The sequence below is a fragment of the Littorina saxatilis genome, linkage group LG1 (genome assembly GCF_037325665.1).
Source record: "Littorina saxatilis isolate snail1 linkage group LG1, US_GU_Lsax_2.0, whole genome shotgun sequence".
NCBI lineage: Eukaryota > Metazoa > Mollusca > Gastropoda > Littorinimorpha > Littorinidae > Littorina > Littorina saxatilis.
Genome location: NC_090245.1, coordinates 105,614,822 through 105,637,914, shown reverse-complemented (window position 1 = coordinate 105,637,914; position 23,093 = coordinate 105,614,822). Strand labels below are relative to the sequence as shown.

The following is a 23,093-nucleotide window of genomic DNA, read 5'->3' as shown; positions in this document are numbered from 1 at the left end:
TTGAATGATAACCAGGTAAAATTAGTATTTCGGTGTTCAGTCAAATGTTAAAGTTTCTACCACAGACATACATACATACATACATACGCACTCACGCACGCACAGACAGACAAAAGTTAGCATCGCATAGGCTACACTTATGTGAGCCAAAAACAAATACTACTGGAAATCAGGAATGAAATGTAACAACCCTTTGTTTTTCTTCTAAAAGTTAGGAAAAACATAACAACAGGTATAGACTTGTTCAATATGAATAGAAATCTTTCAACACACAAATAAACCTTCACAATGGCAAGACTCACATGCCCAGAACGAAAAAACAAGGTGCCAAATATCCACAATTTGTTTAAATATGAAAATAGGAAGAAAAATGTCTACTAAATTGTTACATAACTTCACATGAGCCACACTACCTGCTTCCCCAATTGGGAATGGACAGTGCCATTTTGCAGGTGAAAAAATAAGTTGAATCTCACAAATCAAAGATTTTGTTCTGATTGTCTGTTTTAAATAGATAAAAAAGATGGTGAATTCCTCAGCCACTGGTTAGGGTTCACGATATTCCACAGGGCAGGTTCCTGGTCCTGTGACAGGCTCTGCTGGGATTCCACGTCTGGAAAAGAACACAAACAAGAACAATTGGTAAAGAACTAGAAATATTCATAGGAATAAATTAAAGAACTAAATCCTAACCGGCAGAGATTTTTGTTTAAAACATACATTCTTTCTCACGTGAATCATTATGACAATGATCACAGTTCACAGATGTGTCCAAGCTTTTATATGGAATGGGAGCTTCCTTCTCACGTGAATCATTATGACAACGATCACAGTTCACAGATGTGTCCAAGCTTTTACATGGAATCAGAGCTTCCTTCCACTTGAAAACATACCAGAAATCGAAAGCCCACCTGCAAAGTCCTGCATGCTGTGAGGGATGGAATTTATTTGCTGAAGTCATTTTGCGTGTGATACTGGTGTCAGTTACAAAGTAATTTCAACAACAAATTCCCACTCTGCACAGAAAACAGCCAGGCTGTTGAGTTTTGGAATGTGTTCACGTGGAAGGATGCATGCTCTATTCCATGTAAAACCCTTGACAGACCTGTGGTGGGAACCATGATGGGTTACATGAGAAGGACGGTACCTTTCACACACACACACACACACACACACACACACACACACACACACACACACACACACACACACACACACACACACACACACACACACATACACAACAAAATGAACAAACATGTTTATGACAATTTCTGTTCTTTTTTACCAAAAGTTTGTTTTGCCTTCCTCACGAATGTTCCCTCATAGCTCCACAATCAGCTGTGGGATTTATAATCTAAAAAACAAAACAAAATTAAAACTATTTCTGTCTTTAGTTCACACACTAATGTTCAGCTGACTAACCTGATCATGCGACATCGCTGCTCAATCAGTCTGGGCTGGGCCACCAAGGGAAAGTTGACGTCTTTTGGACTCCACAGACGTTCAGCTACTGCAGATGCACGAGGCCTGAGGGAATGTAGCAAAGATAGAATTGACAGTGAAACTGACTCTTTATCAGTCCGCACGCATGTTCACCCCGGGAGGCTGGGGAATGAATCAACATCGCCTGTGCTTCCAAAGTCTTACCCCCCCCCCCCCCTCACACCTGGTTGCCCCACCCTCCCTTAGCAGCGTCATGATACTCAACATGCTGGCAAATGATAGACAAGGAAGGTCAAGTAAAAAACACCACCAACACAACCACTCTCGGCTGCACAGCTTTTTGTGTGCGGTTTAATTGTTTGCTTGTTTGCAACTAGTTTATGTGAAAGGCTTATGTTTTGTCAATGGATACAAAAAAAAATTATAAAGATTTTTGTTCATTTTTACAGCTTATTATTCCTGATACAAAGACAAAAGCATGCACTCACCAGAGTCGAGACAGCACATTGGTGTCATCAACATATTCTCCCCACATAGCTAGTTCACCTCCCATCACTAGTGCCTTTTGAGCATCAGTACCTGCAAAAAGAAAAATAGCATACTTAAAACTTAAAGTGGCTGAAATTCAGCTTCAGTAAAACAAAAAGTGAGAATTGTTCATAACTTATACCAAAGATATGATAGGAACAGCTACATGACAAAAACCACAGGGGCAACCTGCAGGGGGGAGGCTTAAGAGGGTGTGTGTGTGTGTGTGTGTGTGTGTGTGTTCCATTATACTTCTCCCAGATACTTGATAATGCTGTTGTACCAGCAAGTGGACAGAATAACCATGTTACCCTTCTGAGTAACCCGGGCGATATCCTCCGCTCAATTAAAAACGCGCCATTTCCATACACCAATCACCATGTCACCCCACATGAATTTCTCATTAGAGATGATTTGTGAAGTTGTCGAGTTCTATCTCTCTGCACTAACCGAACCACACATCAATGCAGAGTGTCATCGCGCAGGGGAAAGACTGAGCAAAACAAACCATTGAATTTCTCATTGGAGATGACTAAGTTGTGAAGTTGTCGAGTTCTACCTCTCTGCACTAATCGAACCACACAACATCAATGCAGAGTGTCAGCAATAAGGAAAAAGACTGAGCAAAACAAACCATTGAATTTTTGAGGGTCGCAAGTGTAGTACGTGGTCCAGTCTGATCCGTACGAGATGTCGTTGAGGTACCAGCAGGATGCCAGCAGTGTCTTGTAGCCTTGTTTCGTCACTTTCTCCATCTCCTCTTCCCAGCCACCCTTCCACACCTCCACCACTGTGTCCGGTCTCACCTGTATCAGACAATGAAGGCAAACAAGTATGTTACAGCTGAAATAAATGCCGCCTGTTAAACACAATACAATACAATACAATACAATACAATACAATACAATACAATACTATACAATACAATACAATACAATACAATAATAATATATCTCAAAATGAGACATTACAATGTGGCTGGAAATTACATGGTGTCTGTTCTCACCTATACTCAATACATAACAATACATAACAATACAATACAATACAATACAATACAATACAATACAATACAATACAATACAATATACAATACAATAATAATATATCTCAAAATGAGACATTACAATGTGGCTGAAAATTACATGGTGTCTGTTCTCACCTATACTCAATACATAACAGTAGAATACAATACAATACAATACAATACAATAATAATATATATCAAAGCTTTTGAGAAGGTTAAACGAACAGTTTTGTGTGATAAATTAGAAATGGGCGGTATTAGCATGATAAACATGCATGATATGCAGACATCCGTTTTGTTATGCTGGGCAGCTAGGCTACAGCAAACAGATTTTCAAAATTGGAAATTAGTTCCAAGACATTATTATGACGTTCTTGGAAGTCGTCTGTGTTGTTTTCAATCAACTGCCACACCGAGACAGTTTGTTGGCCTGATGAGAATAAAATCGAAATTTTGGCAACATGTTTTAAAAAAAATGGATTGAGAATAGACATTTGTTTTTTGTAGAAAAAGAACGATTTATTGATCAATGTTTGTGGAATAATGCAGGTATTGTTTTTAAAAAGAATGTTTTGTGTTTTGAAAATTGGATTAAAGCTGAGGTGAATGTTGTACGTGATATATGGATAGACGGTAATATTGTCCCGTATGAACAGATTTGTACCACTGTTGGTTATAGCGCCACACGGCTTTTTGAGTATAATGCTTTGCACATGACCCTCCGCGCGCGTGCGCTGCGAGAGGACACAGCCAACGGAAACGCGAGCGACGAATCTGGGCCCTGTCTACAAGACCTGTTAAAAAAACCTTCCCCCAAACAGTTCCGCGCTATTTTTAACAAATGCAAAAGCAAGCGTACCCTGCTCTGTAAAATTCTGGTTACATAAATATAATATTTCCATTGACGAGAAATATTGGCTCTTGGCAATTAAATGTACTAGCGAGGAAAGATTAAAGTTGCTTCAATGGAAAATATTACATAACATTTACCCCACAAACATTTTACTCCACAAGATGAAGTTGAAAGAAAATAATTTGTGTAGTCTCTGTAACGAAATACATTGAGCACTTTTATTGGAAATGTAGAAAAATGAGGTTATTTTGGGAACATGTTATTAGATGTATTTTTGTTAATACGAAAGAAAATGTTATATTAACAGAACATGATGTATTGTTTGGTTATTTACCAGGAATGCATACCCCAACAAACAAAATTATAAATCATATTTTGTTGATAGCAAAAATGTGTATCAGCAAGTTTAGATATGGTAGGCCTATTGATTTAAATATAATGTTTAATTGCGAATTAGGGTTGAGACGTTTGAGTATTTTGTAAATGAAAATGATTAAGTATATGTGCATATGCATATGTATGTGTGTTAGTGAATTCATGATTATGTTGATGTCGCAAATTTTGACACCGCAGACACAACCGCATAGATAAATACATTCTTGTCCATTTATGTATTGTAAGAATTCGCGCCAAAAGTAAATGTTAAATGTGCTGTGCCACAGATTAATGTACAGTTAAACATACAGATACCAAGTGTGTTATATAATGTTATTGTTTATCGATTAATAGGGCACGCTTAAGCGTCTTCCCAAAACAAAAATAAAAATAAATTAAAAAAATAAAATATATATCTATATAAAACATCAGAAATTGTGAAAGAAACAATTAAAAGTCAGCAATAAATATAATATATATATATATATATATATATATATATATATATATCAAAATGAAACATTACAATGTGGTTGGAAATGACATGGCATCTCGTCTCGCCTATACTCAGTACAGAAGGTGAACAAGCTCATTGCAGCTGGAACAAATGCAGCCTCTTTCCCCTTTTTTCCTGCACTCTTGTGTGTACATTTAATTTCTAACTACACATACATGTAGAATCAAAGCCACAAAAAAGCACATAAATTGCTAAAAGAATCTGTCCTGATTTTTGTGACTCAAGACTTTAAGGATGAGTGTCAACAAACCATGAACTTTCAACACTAGCAATTAGCATGGATACACATTGGACCTAAAATGCTACAGTGGAACCCCCCTGTTAAGACCGTCAAAAGTCTGAGAAAATCAGGTCTTAAAAAGGAGGGAGTCTTAAAATGGGGGTACATTTACAGAGGTTATAAACAAAAAGTCTTCTTCTTCTGCGTTCGTAGGCTGAAACTCCCACGTACACTCGTGTTTTTTGCACGAGTGGAATTTTACGTGTATGACCGTTTTTTTCCCCGCCATTTAGGCAGCCATACGCCGTTTTCGGAGGAAGCATGCTGGGTATTTTCGTGTTTCTATAACCCACCGAACTCTGACATGGATTACAGGATCTTTTTCGTGCGCACTTGGTCTTGTGCTTGCGTGTACACACGGGGGTGTTCGGACACCGAGGAGAGTCTGCACACAAAGTTGACTCTGAGAAATAAATCTCTCGCCGAACGTGGGGACGAACTCACGCTGACAGCGGCCAACTGGATATAAATCCAGCGCGCTACCGACTGAGCTACATCCCCGCCCCAACAAAAAGTCTGAGAAAACAGGGTCTCAGAAGAGGGAGGAAGTCTTAAATTGGGGTGGGGGGTGGGGTTCGTAAAAGAGAGGTTCCACTGTACAAGGTATGACTACAACCAAAGAAAACTTCTTTATGCTAGAGAGTCTCTGGAACAACTGTGCAGTGTCCCGCTAATATTCCCTCTGTATTCAAATTCTCACCTTTGCGCCGTTATCAATCACCTCCTGCCAGATGATGTAGCCACGCTTCAGAGAGTTGATTATATCCAGCAAGCTGAAAGTAAACAATTCTATTCGTGAACACTGATTTACTTACAGCAATACATAAATGTAAACACCTACATACAAATGTGATAAACTAAAACAAAATTGATTTCACATGCACAAATTAGAACAGAGTTCACACACAATTAAAAGTAAATATATAGAAGATTTCATGGAAAATAACAACAAACAAGACACAAACATAGCTGCAAAATCAAAAGCAGCAATGACTTTTAGCGCTTTGTCAATCCTGAAGTTTCAAGCAGCAAAAATATAAAATATCGTGATATTTAAAATTATTTGAACATTCTCAAAAATATCATATTAACAAAGCTCCTATTTTCAGCAAAGAAAAAATCCCACTACCTGCACATGAACACCAGGTATCGGTTACTTACTTCTGCATGTAGTACCCTTCCAATTTAGCATAGTTGGTGCCATACGACATTTTCTGCATAAAGTCCTTGATGACAGGGTTGGACTGCCTGCATACAGGTGAAAACAGGAACAAGTATTAGTGTACTGTAGTGTGTCAAACTGGATGCTCAGATAATGCAGCGAGTGGTACAACCCTAAGGTCTGGTCTTTTGAGTACACACTAACATACAACGCCAACACCACTCACCCCAAACCCACCTCTTTGTATAATGAGTTCTTCCTTCAGTTTATCTATAAACATATGTAGCAGTTGTTTTCTTTACTTGTTTATTCCGCCATTATAGATTAGTCCCTCTTCAGGGCAAGGGCCAGATGTAAAAAAGCAGATCACTGCTTACTCCGTTACCCTCAATAGACAAAGAATTGTCAGTCCCTTTGTTTGTCTAGCCTCTACATCTCTAATACAGTAGTACCTGCCATATCCGGTCACCCATTAGTCATTGCAAAGGTGACCGCAAATATCAGGTGGCCGTTCATTACAGGCCCCCTCCTCCTCCAAAAAAACCCAAAAAACACGATCAAGTTTTCATGAAGAAAAGAAAGCGATCATCCACGAGCCGCCGATTCATTGTCTCTGTTAGTTTTGCTTTCGTTTATACATCTTAATTATTTGCGTGTTTAACTCGATCGTCCTGGCTAAGCTATTGTTTCGTATGTTTCTATGTGTGTTGTTTGGATTATTATATATGTATTTGAGTGTCAGATAAACAAGTGTTTCAAACTCACATCAGCTGTGATCGATCCGGAAGTGACTGCCGTAAATGTACATGTATGCGCATGTCTGTATTTACAGTTTGCGCATGCGTAAGTATTCATGTCGTCTGCTCGTGCTGTGCCGTCTGTGCACACAACACACACACACACACACACCACAGGCGCTCGCCCGCGAAAGTGACAAGTGGCCGTTAAGTGGCCGCTCCTGTCGAGTAAGAGGGTCACAGTTAGGGCAAAAATCAGTGACCGTTGACCGCGTCAGACAGGTTAACGGCCATTAAGAGTCAATTATAGAAGGAAAACTCATTAGTCATGGGAAAGCTGGCCGCTCCGGGTAGGTTCACGCCCACGAAAGGGCCGGAAATGGAAGGGACTACTGTATTCTCTTTCTCATATCCCTCTTATATGTATTATTACAACAGGATTTGCTAACACGGATCAGCATTTTCTTCAAAAACAATTAAGAGAAATGTAAAAACGTCTTGCTGTGTCAACATGCAGTGATGTCAGAACTTTCGTTTCTTAAATGTGCTAATCCCAAAGGAGAGACAAGACACTCGTTGTTCTGATGTGAAACCTTGAGATCTGAATTTGAATGCACAGGTCCCCCAAAAGCGGCGTATGGCTGCCTAAATGGCGGATTAAAAACGGTCATACACGTAAAAACACTCATGCAAAAAACACATGTGTACATGGGAGTTTCAGCCCATGAACGCAGAAGAAGAAGAAGAAGAAGAAGAAGAAGAAGAAGAAGAAGAAGAAGAATATACAGGTACTGACCAGCAGGTGAAGCTGACTTCGTCCCCACCCAGGTGGATGTACTGGTCAGGGAAGACGGACGCCACCTCAGCGAAGAACTGCTTGAGGAAGGGGAAGGTGGTGTTGAGGGTGGGATCCGCAGGGCCGTACGATCCGTCAGGTTTTTCCCCACTGTAGCACTCCGTCAAAAAGCCCTTCTGGCCTAAACCCCACGACTGAGTGTGACCTGTTCAAAAATGAGTGATAAGAAATCTGTTACTCTCAGTGCTTGTACATTTACATATTTACTGCTCTCTACCCGAGAGGTGTGCCTGGTACAAGAATAACCATGTTAGGTCTAAAGTAGGAGTTTAAAATGGGAGAGAGTGTTAACTCTACGTACAGTGGTTATGAACAAAAAATGTTAGCAAGCAGGTGCCTGGAAGGGGTATGTCTTCAATCGAGTGCAGTCCTAGAATAAAGACAAAATGGGAAGGAGGGGTGGGGGGGGGGGTGCGGGGGGAGGTCTCACTGTTTAAAGAAATATCCAGAATTAAGCAACACACCTGGTGAATCAAACTCTGCCACCACCCTGATTCCTCTAAGACGAGCAAACTCAATGACTTCTGCAACATCTGTAGGCGTGTAGACTTGGGACTCTGGGAAATACGATCCCTGCAAGAGAAAGGCAGATATCGACACAGTTATGAAGATTACATTGCCCTCAATTAATTTTACTACATTCTCCAAAACATTCACTGCTTCACAATACAAAAACTCTGAATGCAAGTACCCAAGAGAATGGATGTAAAAAAGAAAGGGGGGACAAAGATTGACTGTCTAAAAAAAATATATATATACAGTCGAACTCGTTTAAGACGAATCACTGGGGATCGGGAAATAAGTTTGTCTTAACCGAAATTCGCATTAAGAGAATTGATTGATTTTTTTACTGTCACAATTTTAGAAGTAAAATTTGAAAAGTCGTGTAAAAGCATGTACATGTACATTCTGATCAATCTCTGATTTCATGGTGCCCACCAGTTCTGGTGCATGTACTACCCTGGCCAAGTTTCCTCTCGAGACATCAAAGAGACCGCCCCATAGGTTAATCCCCATAGGTTAAACTCGGTCACTGACCCGGGTGCAGGAAGTGTTTCCTCTCTCATATGAAAGGGGAACCACCTCTCATAGCTAAAACTGGGTCAATGACCCCTAGGAAGAAGGTCAGTGTCTATAAAGAAGGCCACCCAGCCATCACAATGGACCTGCCTTTGATCTCGCCTCACACGCAGATCCTTGTAGCCTTGTGACTTTTAGAGACAAAGCGGCTCTGGGGCGATAAAAAACGTGTGTGTTAAAAGAGGGGTTCGTTATGCAAATGATATGATATGTCGATCTCGGGACGAGTTTAAAGATTTCGTCATAAGCGTGAGTAAATTACAGACATTATGCATGCTTGGGAATCCAAAAAGTGCTCGTTATAAGCATAAATTCGTTACAAAGAATTCGTTTCAAGCATTTTTTTTAAGCATGAAGAAAGAGGTATTCAGTTGGGAACTTAAAACTAATACGTTATAAGTCAAAATTCGTAACTAGCGTGTTCGTTTTAGGTGGGTTCGACTGTATATATATTAAGACTTCAAAAGTACAAATACTTAACTCTTACCAGTTCGGGGGTTTTAGGGCATATTTTACAGTGCTGTTGGTGCCTACTTGCCGAGTGGCTATCTGGGGTCATATTCCAAATGAAATATAGAAAGTTATATATCAAATGAAAGGAAAATGAATAAGCTTTTCATATTTGCAAAGAGAATTGTGCTATCTTTAAAGGTAAAAATTTTATGGGGGTGACAACATGATTTTTGTTGAAATTTGTACGCCCACTTTTTGGAACACGTGACAAACACAAAGAAGAAATTTTTTTTGTGTTCAGTTTATTTTAGATATGCTGCTAACTAGTCTGTTTGGGCATTCATTTTACATAACATAGCAAAGTTTTATAGAGTTTTGCTGATAAACAAAAAAGTTATTGTCACCTGAATACCCCAACCCAAATTTCAAAGTTGGACGTTTCATGCCTAAGGCCCCCCCCAAAAAAATATTCTGTTTACGGTATCCTGACTGACCCTATTTTTTCGCGCGACCCTAGACTTTTGTTTGGCATTTAGTAAAAAAAAAAAAAAAAAAAAAAAAAAAAAAATTTGAAAAAAAAAAATTTGAAAAAAAACAAAATTTGAAAAAAAAAAAATTGGAAAAAAAAAGAAAAATTTGAAAAAAAAAGGGCTTTGTTTTTTGGCAAAATAACTTAAAAATATGTTTTGGGGAAATAAAAAAAAAATTAAAAAAAAGTCCCGACCTACCGACCCTTTTTTTTTGGCCTATGTTACCGTTAACAGACTTTTTTCTTTTTTTGTGCCTAATAATGCATTTCTATAACTAACTTATAACAAAAACCCAGCTTGTTTCAGTCATAAAGTGTGTCTTAAATATGAGTTTATCCACTGTCCGACCCATCCAATGTAAAAAAAAAAAAAAAAAAAAAAATTATAATTAGATAATTGGTCAGTGGAAAACTACAGGGGGGGCATCGTAAGCTTGCTTACGATGGGCAAGGGAGCGAACTGGTAAGAGTTAAGGCAGTAGAAAATGTGCTTCTGTGTAAATCTTGATCTTATGTGTTTAACAATGACAAAGGGGAAAGATGAGAAGAAGATGACAAAGGGGAAAGATGAGAAGAAGACGACGAAGAGAAAGGAGAAAAAGAAAACAGATGCACCTTATTTCAGCACTAAGCTTGAAAAGGTTATCTTAAAATGTAATGAAACAAATTTGCTTTAAAGATCAACCCAAAACAAAAAGAAAACAAAACTGAAAAAGTCTTTTACCACATAAGAATAAGTTGAATAAGTATGATACCTTGTTGCTAAGCTCAGGAAAAGCCATGCTCTCATAGGGGAAAGACTGGTCATCTACAATGTGCCAATGAAACACATTCAGTTTGTTCTGGGCCATAGCGTCCTGCAAACGGATAAACATAATTCTATTAAATATAAGAAAATAAATGTTTACCTCTAAACACTGCACACACACACACACACACACACACACACACACACACACACACACACACACACACACACACACAAATGCACACACACACAAACCGACTTTATACTTGAATGATAAACCACACAGGAGAGGAGAACTAGTCACCAGCAATCACCAAAGTATAAACAACACTCAAAGAAGGCCACATCCAAATATCAGTCATTCATGTTTAAAGAAAAACTGTAAATAGAAAAGTGTAAGCCTGTTTGCAGAATCAACACCCAAAACACAAAAGTGCAGAAACAATCTTCTACTCTATTTAAAGAAAAAAAATTGTCCTACTGCTTTCATTGTTCTTTCTTTCTTTCTTTATTTGGTGTTTAACGTCGTTTTCAACCATTCAAGGTTATATCGCGACGGGGGAAGGGGGGAGATGGGATAGGGGAAAGGGGGGAGATGGGATAGAGCCACTTGTTAATTGTTTCTTGTTCACAAAAGCACTAATCAAAAAATTGCTCCAGGGGCTTGCAACGTAGTACAATATATGACCTTACTGGGAGAATGCAAGTTTCCAGTACAAAGGACGTAACATTTCTTACATACTGCTTGACTAAAATCTTTACAAACATTGACTATATTCTATACAAGAAACGCTTAACAAGGGTAAAAGGAGAAACAGAACCTGTTAGTCGCCTCTTACGACATGCTGGTTAGCATCGGGTAAATTCTTTCTCGTCCCAACCAATATGGGACTCCCCCTAACCCGCGGGGGGTGCTTTCATTGTTAATGACAACTCCACAAATAATTCAGGACAAATTACAATTGCACCTGCAATGAGAAGACACCCTGGGGAACAGCCGAAACTGTCCTTACATTGCAGGTGGTCTGTCCTGACAAGTAAATTTTGCCAAAGATAATAGACAAAGGGTCTACAGATTGTGTCCTTTCTTGGGAGGTGTTCTCTCATAAGAGGGGCTGCAAATTGCAGGCACCACTGTACAATTAAGACTTGTCTCACCAGGTTGCGGAGGAGAATTCTTGTGGATAAGAAGTGGCGTGATGTGTCCAGCAGCAAACCACGGTGGGCAAAGCGAGGCTTGTCAGAGATGATTGTGTCGTTCACCACATACTGCAACAAGCGTGGAGTTCATATCATGTGCTGCTTAATTATCCACACTTCTGTTAGGCCAAAACAAACCAAAAGTCTGTTTACGGTAACATAGGCCAAAAAAATAGGGTCGGTAGGTCAGGATTTTTTTTTTCTCCAAAAAAACATATTTTTAAGTTATTTTGCCAAAAAATAAAGACTTTTTTTCTTTTCCCAAATGCCAAAAAAAAAGTCTAGGGTCGCGCGAAAAAATAGGGTCGGTCGGGATACCGTAAACAGACTATTTTTTGGCGGGGGCCTTATTGTTAACTGTTTTGCCCCATTCTTCAATTTTTGTGTGCTTGTAAATACCACGAGGTTTCAAACGTCTTGTGTTACAAACATCTTAGTTGTGCACAGCCAGCAACACAAACTCAAAATATATGCATGAACAAACACACATTCACACATATACGTTGTGCCCAGTTCACCGAATTGCTGAATTCGCAGAATCAGCAACATTTTTGCCCATTTTGCATAATCGGCAAAACGCTGCCCATTTTGCAAAAACAGCAGCATTTTGCCGATTATGCACAAAGGCTTCTAAAACTTGCTTATCTCGCAAAGTCGGCAGCCAATTTTGGGTTTTTAAGTTCTCATATTCCTAGGGTATCAGTATCACCACACACAAACAACTACTTGCTTGAATGAATAGATACAGAATACAGAATACAGAATACAGTATTTATTGAGCCAAGTGACATTAAAAAACATTTAAAGCACAAGGAATTTAGCGTAGTGTTGGTAAAATCACGCACACACACACACACACCCACACACACACTGACACACACACACACACGCCCACACATACACTGACATACACACCAACACACACACGCCCACACTACAGCAGTCACGATCACACCATCACACGCAGGGCAGACATGAGGTAAAACAAATGACAATCATCTATTAAAAGAAAATGTACAAAGAGTGGTCTAAGATGCTGGTGGAGGGGTCTACACAGAATACAATTTTATAATCTAATGCATAATTAGAACTAGCCCATCCCCTCCACCCACCCACTCATGAATAACTAAAATATATCGCAATAATTGATGTTATGGCAAGTTACCGCAGGAAGTGTATTTTTAGGGTGCATTTTCAGAGTTATGTACTGACCAACAAAGACCATAAAAACCATGATAGGGAGATAAAGCAATGCAAGCGCTAAGTTTTGGACTGGCTGCTGATTTCGTGAAATAGGCAGCGTTTTGCTGATTACTTGAAATGGGCAACAATGTTGCCGATTCCTCGAAATCTGCAATTTCAATTTGGCACAGCATATACATACGACTACACACACACACACACAGCAAAATCTGCGACTACCACACGCCAACTCACTATTTTTAACTTCTTGCGTGCTCCACTGAAAATCACTTACCTCCCCTGTGTCAGATTTGTAGACAAGCTGAACGAACGTCTCCAGTCCCCACAGCGCCCCCCACACTTCTTGTGCTGAGATCATGACCTGGCCATTAGCCACACTCAGTGAATCTGGAACAAAACCATCACTATCAGAAGATACAGTGGAACCCCCCTTTTAAGACCCCCCGATTTAAGACCCCCCGATTTCAGACTGTCAGGTTTGTATGGGTTAGGAACAAGTGAATACTCTTGATTTTAATGCAACAAATAATCCACATGTGCTCCTTGTCCAGACACGTACATGCACATCGTATTCATATATTAAGTATTTCTGTATTTTATTGAAAAAGTTGATGAGGTAACTGATCTGTTAAAAAAAACAAAAAACCATGGCCTGAAATTGAAAACACACTTTGTTTTATCTTATAAAGATATATATGTAATCTATCCAGGAGCTTCATCAGTACACCATCTGAAGCATACTTGAACATATGATAAAATAAATGTAAAAAGGCATACTCTAGCACATTTTTGTACGCTCCACCAAAGAAAAGCTTCCGGCTTACTTTTGCCGTTAAGTTTTCTTTTCAAATCATACAAAAAATCTCTGGAACAAGTCCCAACAATTATGAAAAGAATGTGTTAAATTTATTGAATGATAATTAACAAAACACAACTCCAACTGAATGTAAACCAGTCATGATCAATATCATGAAATGGAATATCTTATACTTTTACTATTAGTTTTAGGCCACGAGGCCTCTTCGAGCTGCTAGTCTGATAACTACTACTTGTACTACAGATAATAATAATAACAGCCTTGACAGACAGTAAAACTGAAGAAAGAGGTCAGTGACTTCAAATTTAAATAACTCTTTTTCTGACTTACAGGACTCATCTGACTCCAGGCTTGGGTAGGAGCCCTGACAAGGTTTGGACACATCCACAGACACTTCGCCGATATCTCCCTCCTGGCTGAACATCTGCACAAACTTGGGACTGCAATATCCCAAGAAAGACAAAACCTATGTCATTCTTCAATACTGGTTGAAGAAAGGTTAAATCACTTACCAAAAAAATCAGAATTAATTCTGGAGCAAATGTTTTATGCCCACTGAATGTCTAAGGCCAAAAATAAAATAGGTCTGTTTACGGTAACCCGACCGACCCTAGTTTTTAGGCCCAACCCTAATCTTTTTTTTGGATCGTCTGAAAAAAAACACCAAAAAAAACCGCATCCAAAATAGAGCTGTTTGCGCTCAAACAGCAGACGACAGAAGGGAGGTAAGCTCAAAGTACTGTTTATAGTTATGTTGGGCAAAAACAGGGATTGATGAGAAGAAATGAACTGTGAAACATCATAGAGAGGGGAGAAGAAAAAAAGAGAAAAAAAAGGAAAAAAAAAGAGAAAAAAAGCCGACCTACCGACCCTATTTTTTCACCCTATGTTACCGTAAACAGACCTATTTTTTTTTTGGCCTAAATAAAAAAAAAGCTAAAATTTAAACAGGTTGTAAAAAAGCAATACATACTGTACACTCGGATTGCGAAGTTTTATATATATCCTTACTACAGTAACTAACATTTACAGTTTACCTTTGACGCATGGCATGGAATCTGTCGGCATTTCGCCCAAAGATCGCTTCTCTGTAGCGAACGTATGCATCCAGCAAAATGTCGCACTCAACACTTCGAGTAGTAAAACGAAAACTGGCAGCATCAACAGTGTTCTGCTTGCCGGTAGTTTTGTAGTCCATAGGCATTGGCCACGGTACACCCTTTGTGGGTGTCACAGAGAGTTTTGCGGCAGACAATGCAGAAAACAGAGACAAAACAAAGAGAAGCGAAACCATCTTCCTTGATCCTTCCACCATTTTGGAAAAGTTAGATGTCATGTGACCATGCAAACAGAAAATCACGTGAACTAAAACACCAGTGTACAAGTATTCTTTTTTCACAAGAACAGTTATTGACTGGAACAACCTTGATGACAACACGATCCAGTCGTCAACGGTCAACGAATTCAGAGGAAAACTGCCAACCGCTGACTAAAACACCAAGTGCTCTCCCCAAACTCCGCCAACGGGGTATATTCCCAAGCTTGGGACCTGTTGGCGTAACCATAGAGATACATGTCTGTCAAGGGATATCTATGGCGTAACATATCAAGATCAAGATCAAGAACCTCCCACAGGCACGTTCGGCTACTCTCGCAAAATCCTAGCTATGGTTGGCACAAAGGGTCAACAATCCCCGAAAATGCGGCCTTAAAAAACTATGCAGCCTGGCTGCTGTGTGATGGATGAGAATATTAACAGCTATTGTGTTTTCAGCTTAGGCCTAAAAAAAAAATAGGTGTGGTTACGGTAACCCGACCTACCCTATTTTTAGGGGCCGATCCTATAACTTTTTATTACATTTGTCCAAAAAAAAAAAATAAAAAAATAAAACGAGTGCAAAAAACGCAATGAAAGCGAAAGCGCCCGAGTCGCACACTTATTTCCCTGTCAAGTAGGTTTAATTTGTACACATTAGAAAAAAAAGTAAAAAAAAAAAAAAAAGTGATTGCCTACCTACCTACCCTATTTTTTTTGGCTATGTTACCGTAACCACACCTATTTTTTTTTTTGGCCTTAGCAATAGGGTCCGATATTTAGACGAGACAAGTATATTCACTATAATGCCGACGAGTCCGTCGAAGACGAGTCGCATCATAAGTTATACTTGTTCGAGTCTAAATATCGGACCTCTACGCTGAAAATACAATAGCGATTATATAACTGTTCTGACCTTGATTTGTTGTTCCAAACTTACAAAATGACAGTTTTTGCGTCGATGCTTTGATCATCTCAGGTTTTGATACTGCAGACGCCGTTTCTTATGCGCATTGGTTTTGCGCAGGCGCCACACTGACTTTGGAAAAAAAACTCGATTAAACAGCTTTTTATTAGTTCATTCGTACAACAGTCCCTGCAATGTACGCCCCCGGCGTGAGCGGACACCTGACATGTACGAACACATTTGCTCGGCACGGAGTGTTTTCCTTCTATATTTGCCCCCCTTAAACGGACACCTGCAAAACGTGGACGCGGACACTCATTTTTGGTCCCAACAGCAGGTCATACCTCCAATGTACGGACAGACCATGGTCAAATTTTCACCACAACAAAATCGATAACAGAGCAGTCCGGCTCTTGGTACAAAGATCACAGCCGCAATGGCGTGATATGACAGGCACTGATAACTTGAGTGCACGTCACGTACCCATCAGGGGGGGGGGGGGGGGGGGGGGTGTAGTTTTGGTCAGGAGTGGAGTACATGGTCAAGGGAAGATGCCACGATTTCATCTTTCGCCTGTGTACATATTTCCCCCTCGACATATACTCAAGACTGAAATGTTGTTTCCTGGTCAAATTTAGAAGTGAAATTATTTAAGGACGAAAAGCATGTCAGTTTCTTGGATGTGAAGAAAATTGGTGGTAAAATTTAATAGATTTCAACCCCAAAATCGAATTCTTCGAAAACGTGCACTGAGTGGTTACGTCCCTTGAGTAAGAACAAAGAAACTACAGTACAGTGTTTGGTAAGAAGGAAACATTTTAGGATGAATCAAATTTCTAAGTTAAATAAAACAAATTGGTTGGACAAATTTGGCCCTATGAATGTAAGGTACACAAGGTCGCTCATCAGTACTATCGTAGGGTGTGTTTTTTTGTTCAGTGTAGAGTTTATGCTAGATCAACGAGGCCGAGAAGCGAAATATCAACACGGCGAAAGATGAAAACGTCACACCGGTCCTGAGCGAAAGAGAGTGAAAAACCGGCCACAGTTCTCAGCATCGTGTGTCTGTGTGTAACCTCTTTCATTGACAAGATACTATTGTTTCCCCTCAGCCTTGACCGGTTGCCTAATCTATGAACCCTTCAGTTGTCTTGCTTTGTCAAAAGTTACGACACAGTCAACTGGTTTTGCTCTGAGTGAACAGTGCAGCCTCTCTGGCCACAGCCCCATACAGTACATGGCTGGAGGGAGTGAGAGAGAGGGAGGGGGGGGGGGGTTGGAGGGGTAGCTGGCTAACTCTGTGGGGTGTCCGGTGTCACTGCATGTCAGGAGGAAGAGCATTGGAGAGAAATAGAGAGGTGTACTCTTCCACACAATTTCCAAGCATCAGTTCGACAGTTGTCACGGCTTGGGGTAGGCATTAATAAGAATAAGAATAAGAATACTTTATTATCTCATAGAGAAATTCAGGGGTGGTACATAACAATAATACAAACAAGACATTGATTTTACATAAAACATATAGCACTATCACACCGGTGACACTGTGACGGTTCCCCTACGCTCTGTGTTCGGTGCCCTGACCCTTTGTGTTCGGTTCCCACTCGGTTCCCACACGCCAAAATTCGCGGACAAAACATCCATTTATGGTAGTATTACGCAATGTTGCTCTCTGAGAATGGTCTTGTTAGATCTGTGAGTGTTTACACTACATGCCTAGGTGCTGTTGGATTGAAGGTTTTTGATATTTTAGCCGTTATTAGGTAGAATGCCTTCCACTTTACTGCAAAACTGCATAATTCGTAGCATCGGCAAGAAATATCCTACCAAAAAATGCCTGCTTGGAACTGTCGTTGGTCCAGCAAAAAGTTCAACATGTCTGTAGCAGACAGCCCAAGTTTCAAGATTGTAGGGCCATCCAAACAGCCGTAATAATAAAAACAACAAAAGTAGTCAGTGAAATTGGCTGTGTTCGGTCCCCACACACTTTTGTGACGTAGGCGTGACGGTTCCCATAATTCATTGTGTCGGTCCCCACTTTCTGTGTCGGACCCCACTTTCAACCTAATTTCTCTGTGACGGACCCCACAACCAGCCTATTTTGTGTCGGTCCCCACACCTTCTTGGATTTATGACTTGCCGGTTACTTGTATCATTGTATTCATTGAATCTAATTGTCTCGGAGTTATTTTTCAGCAACAACCGGCAAGGCAGCACCTTTTGTGATACCAAGTAAGTCAGATGACATCAGTATGTGTGTGTATGTGTGTGTGAGAGAGAGAGAGAGAGAGAGAGAGAGAGAGAGAGAGAGAGAGAGAGAGAGAGAGAGAGAGAGAGAGAGAGAGAGTAACTTTATTAGTTTATGCCACAAATAATATATAACATTATTTATCTCTGGGACGGTTCCCAGTATACCAGCAAATTATGTGTTGATCCACCCACACCTTCTTGAACTGGCCTTCCCAATATCTACTCTTAGTCTTACGGCCTTGGAGATATGCAATTTGGCACATTTTTAAAATAAAAGATCCACCTGTCGTATGTGAGATTCAGTTTTCAGAGCAAAATGCTGCCCAGGGACTTCTAGTGGTGATTGGAAAAAAAAAAGAGTACTTGCCTGTGTCAAGTATGTGTCTTTATCCATGCTTGTTGTAAGAGGCAACTTTTCCCAGCTCCTTGTGTTCATGACTGCTTTCTCTTAAAATTAATTACTTTATGACAGTCAGAATACAATGGAACAAGGCTACATAAACCCTGACAGCCTACGACAACGGCCCGACTAAGGCTCAACACCGCGCCAATAAATTCAGCATTGGGCCAATGTTGGGCCATGATTGCTCCGTTTTCGTAGGCTATCAGGGTCAAAGATACATATTGGTAAACTAGTAAAATACATGTTCAGCATCATCAGCAATACCACAAAAGGATTAAAACAAGAAATTCCTCCGATAGGAACTACACCCCCGTCAAAGGGAAATAACCTTCTCAGTTGGTGGCAGTGAGAATGGTTATTTCCCTTTGACCAACGGGGGTGTCCGTCTATACCAGGCCTTGTATAATTTTAATCCACCAATAACTCCCTAACCGTGTGTTTGACTGGTCCCAATTTTTGTAAGGACCGTCTCGGGAATGTATAGAACCTGTTCACCAAGTTTCGGTCCGTTCATTCTTGAGATCTACTTGCGAACACAAACACATCGAGTGAAACCTATACACACCCCTATACCGGGGGTGTAAAAATCCTATTAGCTGTATGTCAGCGGCACAATGCAACCAGAACCAGCGTTTATGTGGAGTGATCGGGTGCTGGTCACTACCGCGAGCGTCACTACCGCGAGTACCACTACCGCGTCTCACACTAAAGTTGTGTTTCCGTACCCGCGATAGCGTTTTTCCAGCGGTGCGACGAAAATCAAGCACATAGAAAATGACCAGGAGTGTTTCCACACGCGCGACGCGTTAGCGGCGCGACAAGCGGCAAGCGACGCGATTTTTTTGAAAGGGTCCTGGAGCGATTTTTTCGCGTTGTCGCGCGGCAACGCGGGAGTTTACAGATTTTACCGCATGTTTAAAACGCAAGTACGGAAACACGTCACGCGTTTGCGCGCGTTTTCTTTTGTCGCTGCCGCTGTCGCGGGTACGGAAACAGAACTTACCGCGAGTACGACACTACCGCGAGTACGACACTACCGCGAGTATAACACTACCGCGTGTCACACTACCGCGAGTATAACATTACCGCGTGTCATTTTATGACTTCCATGGCTGAAGGCAAAGGTTGAAATGTTTCCTTGAAATATAAAACAAAAAGGCCTGGTCTGTTCTCTGAACACTAATTCAATGTTTGTCATGCTAACCAAGAACTCAAAACGATCAGAACACACTATCAGAATACATATAGAATGGGTTGCTTCCAATCAAAGCCGTTAGAACACAAACTCACAAGAAGTAAGTTTGCATGCGTTCTCTCTACGGTTATGGTACTCGCGGTTGTGGTACGCGCGGTAGTGTGACACGCGGCAGTGTTATACTCGCGGTAGTGTCGTACTCGCGGTAGTGTGACACGCGGTAGTGTTACACGCGGTGGTGTCGTACTCGCCGTAGTGTGACACGCGGTAGTGACGCTCGCGGTAGTGTCGCATAACCGGAGTGATCTGGAAAGGTGTCAATCTCTCTCTCTCTCTCTCTCTCTCACTCTCTCTCTCTCTCTCTCTCTCTCTCTCTCTCTCTCTCACACATACACACACACACACACACACACACACACACACACACACACACACACACACATACTGATGTCATCTGACTTACTTGGTATCACAAAAGGTGCTGCCTTGCCGGTTTTTGCTGAAAAATAACTCCGAGACAATTAGATTCAATGAATACAATGATACAAGTAACCGGCAAGTCATAAATCCAAGAAGGTGTGGGGACCGACACAAAATAGGCTGGTTGTGGGGTCCGTCACAGAGAAATTAGGTCGAAAGTGGGGTCCGACACAGAAAGTGGGGACCGACACGATGAATTATGGGAACCGTCACGCCTACGTCACAAAAGTGTGTGGGGACCGAACACAGCCAATTTCACTGACTACTTTTGTTGTTTTTATTATTACGGCTGTTTGGATGGCCCTACAATCTTGAAACTTGGGCTGTCTGCTACAGACATGTTGAACTTTTTGCTGGACCAACGACAGTTCCAAGCAGGCATTTTTTGGTAGGATATTTCTTGCCGATGCTACGAATTATGCAGTTTTGCAGTAAAGTGGAAGGCATTCTACCTAATAACGGCTAAAATATCAAAAACCTTCAATCCAACAGCACCTAGGCATGTAGTGTAAACACTCACAGATCTAACAAGACCATTCTCAGAGAACAACATTGCGTAATACTACCATAAATGGATGTTTTGTCCGCGAATTTTGGCGTGTGGGAACCGAGTGGGAACCGAACACAAAGGGTCAGGGCACCGAACACAAAGCGTAGGGGAACCGTCACAGTGTCACCGGTGTGACTATATAACATGGACATCTTTAAAGCACTGCGCTTACATATTCTCGCACACCTACGCGTATAACGAACTATGGCTAAACATCATTGCAAAATATCATAACATACAATATATCGCAGGAAATATACGGTTGTACATTAGTGAGGGAGAGTGCGAGCTATGTTATGTACAGTGTATTTCCGACTGAAGAGTGAAAAGTCACTGCCATGCCACATGATCGGCATGCAGTCAATACAGCCAGACAAGAAAAAAATAAATTACATGATTATGACATGCAGCTCTATCTGCTGCTATTTATTCAAGGACTCGGTAGCACTGCTAAAACTGTGCGGGCTATTTCAAAAAACTGAGTTTACTTCAAAGTGTGGGAAGATCCCCCCACACTTTGAAGTAAAAACTGAGTTTACTTCAAAGTGTGGGAAGATCCCCCCACACTTTGAAGTAAAAAATGGGTTTACTTCAAAGTGTGGGATTACTTCAATCAATCAATCAATGAGGCTTATATCGCGCATATTCCGTGGGTACAGTTCTAGGCGCTCTGCAGTGATGCCGTGTGAGATGAAATTTTATACGGCCAGTAATTGCAGCCATTTCGGCGCATATTTACCTTTCACGGCCTATTATTCCAAGTCACACGGGTATAGGTAGACAATTATTAACTGCAGGAAAGACCCTTTTGTCAATCGTAGGATCTTTAACGTGCACACCCAATGTAGTGTACACGGGGGGGAGGGGGGGGGGGGGGGAGTTCGGACACCGAAGAGAGTCTGCACACAAATTTGACTCTGAAATAAATTTCCGCCGAACCTGGGATCGAACTCACGCTGACAGCGGCCAACTGAATACAAATCCAGCGCGCTACCGACTGAAAACTCATTCATAAAAACTAGAGACTAGGTTTCTGGTCAAAACGAATGATTAATCTGCTGTATCATTCGCTTGTCGGAAAGACAATCGGCCTACGCGCTTCTCTCAAATATGACCTTCTCTTGTCTACTGTCTCGGAAGATTTATTCTACTCCCAAATAGCACTTCTTTGCACCTCTTATGACTCCTTCGTCCTCTAGAATCCCGTACCCACACCAAATACGAGCTGATTTGGTGAAATAAAGCACATTTCTACTTGCAAAACCCATCGAACAGCCATTTCCGGTGCTCGATCACGGACATTTTCAGCTTTGAAGGCTATTTACGGGCAAATATCAATCGCTCCCTGACTTTTTATGCATCGAGAAACAAATTTAGTCATCGCTGAATCAGTAGCTTACCTTAAATCCCAACATAAATCAAACAATACCTAGAAAACAGACAAAACTTGCCTTCACACGTGTCATGAACGGCCTTCGGCTTCTGTTCGGCCTTTGACAGGTTATCCCCCGTGTTAACTGACCGTATCAAGCACTCGCTTTTCGTGCATTCCGAACGCGTGTACTGGAGTGACTGACAGGAGCTCAAGTTCTCCCTTCCTTAAAAATAAGGGAGTCTGCCGCGACCGCGCCTGAACTGATTTAATCTGAGAGCTGTCAGCGGCAATGATTGTTTTCCCCACTACCGTGACCCAGCCGGCCTCGCTGCACCCAGCCCCAACTCGAGCGGCTTGACTGCCACTGACACTCCTGAGTCGCATCGGTTTGATGCCGTGAACCCAACCGTGGCTGTGGCTGTCGTTTGAAGTAGCCTACTTCTTTATAAAGATTCATTTACATTCTACTTCTGACCAAGGCATGTTTGGTACCTACTGAATCCTTGTTGCGTGTAGTTTTACGTGGCACGTTGCCCAAAGTTGTATTCTTGAGGAGCATAAAATAAAACGTGTTACAAAGTTATCTCAAAACTCTGCAGTGACTGCTCGCGCAGCAGGTCAGCTAATTATAGCACGCAGCCTCCACAGACAGCTTTCGAGACGAGACCATATGAGTCGCCGCTCCTGCGGCTCGTCAAAAACTGCACGCACTGCAGTGTTTTCAGTCACGAGAATAAAATAGCTTCGTCAATCCACGCGGCAAGGAAGTCGCTCGATTTTTGCGTGCAGCACGAAGTAAACAGACAT

At 41.1% G+C, this 23,093-nt stretch overlaps 1 protein-coding gene across 2 annotated transcripts; it reads right to left on the bottom strand.

The window, feature by feature from the left end:
* Nucleotides 1-330: 330 nt before the first annotated feature.
* LOC138948829 (beta-hexosaminidase subunit alpha-like) lies at nucleotides 331-22,590 on the bottom strand. Of its 2 annotated transcripts, none has more exons than XM_070320466.1 (13): nucleotides 22,363-22,590; nucleotides 14,142-14,251; nucleotides 13,269-13,381; nucleotides 11,750-11,860; nucleotides 10,599-10,700; nucleotides 8,246-8,354; nucleotides 7,722-7,926; nucleotides 6,188-6,274; nucleotides 5,727-5,799; nucleotides 2,609-2,780; nucleotides 1,935-2,025; nucleotides 1,426-1,530; nucleotides 331-613 (listed from the first exon to the last, which is right to left on the bottom strand). In XM_070320466.1, the coding sequence occupies exons 2-13, from the start codon at nucleotides 14,233-14,235 to the stop codon at nucleotides 547-549; spliced, it is 1,329 nt and encodes a 442-aa protein (XP_070176567.1). In that variant the 5' UTR covers nucleotides 14,236-14,251; nucleotides 22,363-22,590; the 3' UTR covers nucleotides 331-546. The 2 variants fall into 2 exon arrangements, with proteins under 2 accessions (XP_070176567.1, XP_070176563.1); XM_070320462.1 differs by lacking the exon at nucleotides 22,363-22,590 and adding an exon at nucleotides 14,849-15,397.
* Between the last annotated feature and the right edge of the window lie 503 nt (nucleotides 22,591-23,093).